This window comes from Lactuca serriola, chromosome 4 (assembly GCF_051521515.1).
Source record: "Lactuca serriola cultivar US96UC23 chromosome 4, Lser_US96UC23_V15, whole genome shotgun sequence".
In the NCBI taxonomy this organism is placed as follows: domain Eukaryota; kingdom Viridiplantae; phylum Streptophyta; class Magnoliopsida; order Asterales; family Asteraceae; genus Lactuca; species Lactuca serriola.
Genome location: NC_136411.1, coordinates 266,264,905 through 266,268,150, shown reverse-complemented (window position 1 = coordinate 266,268,150; position 3,246 = coordinate 266,264,905). Strand labels below are relative to the sequence as shown.

At 41.7% G+C, this 3,246-nt stretch overlaps 1 protein-coding gene across 1 annotated transcript; it reads right to left on the bottom strand.

The window, feature by feature from the left end:
* Positions 1–1,859: 1,859 nt before the first annotated feature.
* LOC145099332 (uncharacterized) lies at positions 1,860–2,444 on the bottom strand. The gene has a single exon (XM_079036915.1). The coding sequence runs from the start codon at positions 2,442–2,444 to the stop codon at positions 1,860–1,862; it is 585 nt and encodes a 194-aa protein (XP_078893041.1).
* Between the last annotated feature and the right edge of the window lie 802 nt (positions 2,445–3,246).

Sequence of the window (3,246 nt, the reverse complement as noted above, 5' to 3'; positions counted from 1 at the left end):
TTGGATTAGTGAGTCGTTTGGCGACTCTGTGAGTTGGACAGGATGGGACTCAGAGATCGTTGAACTCGGCGAGTCTTGGGGCGACTCGGCGAGTTAAGTTGTGATATGAGAGCTTTCTGGGTGAGGGAACTCGACGAGTCGACGGGGTGACTCGACGAGTAGAAGTCAACCAGGAAGGTTGACTTTGTCTGAGGACTTTGACATTGACCAAGAATTGACTAGTTTGACTTCCAAGGGTAATTTGGTAATTCTGGTATTTATGGATTTGGTTCATGGGTAGTGTTCTGAGGTGAAGTTCGTGTCGATGGTCGGAGAAGGTTGATCTTATCTCTTCATTCGGCAATTGCAGGTGAGTTATCCTCACTATATCGACAGGGTCTACGGCACCAAGGTCGGCCCTTTATCGGATGGAAATCCGGGTATTTTTTGTTATGTTATTACTTTGCTAGTTATGCATCCTTGTATTTAGGATGGTGTCATGTTAGTGACCTGGATAAGGTCGGTACCCGGTATCTAGGGTAATGTTATGCTAGTGACCGGTTAGGTCGGAATCCTGGTTAGGATGTTGATATGCTATGTGACCTGTTAGACTGTTTGTCTGGTTAAGGATTTGTTATGTGATTAATTGTTTAAAGTGCACATGGTTGTTTGACGGGGGTTGTGTTGAGGCGGGTCCTGCTTTGTGCTGTAGGCCAACATACCCAGGGCAGACCGGATGATCCGAAGGCCCAACGAGCTGTCCGGATAGGCTGAAGGCCCCAAGAGGGCAGACCAGGCGTGCCGAGGCTCGGAGAGTGGACCAGGCCGACTGAAGGCCCGGTGTGGGTGGACCAGTCATACTGTAGACTCAGAGAGTAGACCAGGTGGATTGAAGGCCCAATGCGGGCGGACCAATCACACTGTAGACTCGATGTACATGGCTAGAATCGAAGGGTGGACCAGGTGGACTGAAGGCCCGGTGCGGGCGGACCAGTCACACAGTAGACCCGATGTGCATGGCTGTTCTATTTGCGACATGTTATGAGTATGTTTATGTGTGGTTGCTATTTTGGGGGTAACTCACTAAGCTTTCGGGCTTACAGTTCAGTGTTTTGTTTCAGGTACTTCAGGAGAACATGGCAAGGATAAGGCATGATCGTACCATTCCTCATGTTTTATGATTTATTTGATATGGTTCTGGGGAATACTCTGATGTTTAAACTATTTTGAAAAATGAATGTATGAACTTAATGGATTTTCAATGAATTAAAATGTTTTAATTTGGCTCGAATTTTATGGTCGTTACAAACAATTTAATAAACTAAGATAAACACCACCACTAAGCATGAGCTCATAATTCCCAATCCTTATACTAGCTGACTTGCGCCTGTTTCCCATGATTAGGTTGAGCTCACCATGCTTCAACTTCCTACTTTGTCTTAGTCCCTTCATATCAGATCAAATGTGAGTACCACACCCTGTATCAAGAATCCAAGAACTAGAAGTAGATGTGCTATGGAGTTCTATCATGAACACACCTGAGGTGCTAGCCACCTTGACTTTGTCCTTCTTAAGGTCCTTGAGGTATTTAGGGTAGCTACCCTTCCAATGTCCCTTTTCCTGGTAGTAAAAACACATGGCTTCACTTGGATCAGCAGAAGGAGCTATTTCAGCTTGAGCCCTTTTCCTGGGAGCAAGTTCAAACAGTCCAACCTTACCCTTACCCTTTCCTTTGGGTTGAGGCGTCCTTTTCCTTTTAGCAGTACTGCGATCAACAACCAATATTAGATTAGTAGGGTTAGAGTTGTTGGGTTTCTTCATGCTCGCTTCAGTAGTTTTGAGCATGCCATGCAACTCCATCAAGGTCTTATCAAGGCCATTCATATTAAGTTCATGATGAACTGCGAATATGAACTAGTAAGCGAGTTCAAAACCATGTCTATAGCCAACTCCTTAGGTAGCTCGTCACCTAGATTCCCAAGTCTGTCTATGTACGACTTCATCTTTTGGACGTGCACACATACATAAGATCCCTCTTGTAGTTTACTTGTCATGAGGGACTTAACGATCTCGAATCGTTCTTGCCTAGCTTGCTCTTGGAACATCTCCTCGAGTTGCTGGTTTATGTCAAATGCGCCCCATGTTTCAAAGTTCTTATGGAGACCAGAAGCCATGGTCGCTAATATAAGGCAAGCCACTTTGGTTGATTCATCGTAATGCTTGTTGTAGGTAGTAACTTCTTCTAGGGCAGGGTTCTCTCCATGTATGGGAACATCTTCGTCGAGAACATACTCTTTGTTCTCATATCTTAACATGATCCTCAAGATCCTGATCCAATCAAGATAGTTGGATCCATCCTCCTTGAGTTTCTCCCTATTAAGAACTGGCATTAGAGAGAAGTTTGAGTTTTGAGTTAGAGGAGGAAGATTGTTGTTGTTGTTGTTGTTGTTGGCTTGGCTCGACATATACAAAAGATAAGATTCCAATTATTTTGATACAAATCCTTAATTAGCAATTACCCTAAAACAAATTACTAGAATAAGGCTAGGATCCATATTTGGCTTCAGGATGTGTAAAGGGATGTCGTAAACACACCATGAAGTTATTTAGGTAGACAAAGCTCTTTGTCAATTTCAATCACTATGAAATTCCTAGATCTTTGAGATTCGTTGACTATCAACGACATGTTAATCTCGGATTATGTTCATCTCAATTTCAATGACGGGGATGCCGCGGATCATTGAATAGATGGTGAATCACCCATACAAAATTGTATGGTCCCCAGCTCAAGTTACGCTTGAGATTCGCGATTCTCACATCATTTTCTACCTATACTCTCAAATTAACGTGTCGGTTACCCACACGAGCTCCATCAACAAGTTATAAAGAGAATGTGCAATTTTTATGGATAACATAAGATTCACTTTTATTTAAATAAAACGAGATTTTGTTTTATACTTATATTTAGAATACTTATAGATTGACAATCATCACTATCAAACCCTTTCAGTAACTCCATTCTCAAAATGCAATAGGGCGGTGAGGGTGGTAAGACTAGTCGAGGTGTGCCTAGTCGAGGTAAGACTGACAATGTCAATATTTAAAATATGCAAGGATGCATATTGCAATTCTCTTATACATATAATAGATATGGATCTTACATATATACAAGGGGTAAATTTAAAACTTTTAAATTTAGTTTCAATTTATTATTTCAAATTAATTACAAGGATGCAATTTAATAATTAATAAAACATGAGGGGTTAA

Bases quoted from the DNA above. Each gene is read 5' to 3' on its own strand.
- LOC145099332 (XM_079036915.1), bottom strand. From the start codon at position 2,444: ATGTCGAGCCAAGCCAACAACAACAACAACAACAACAATCTTCCTCCT.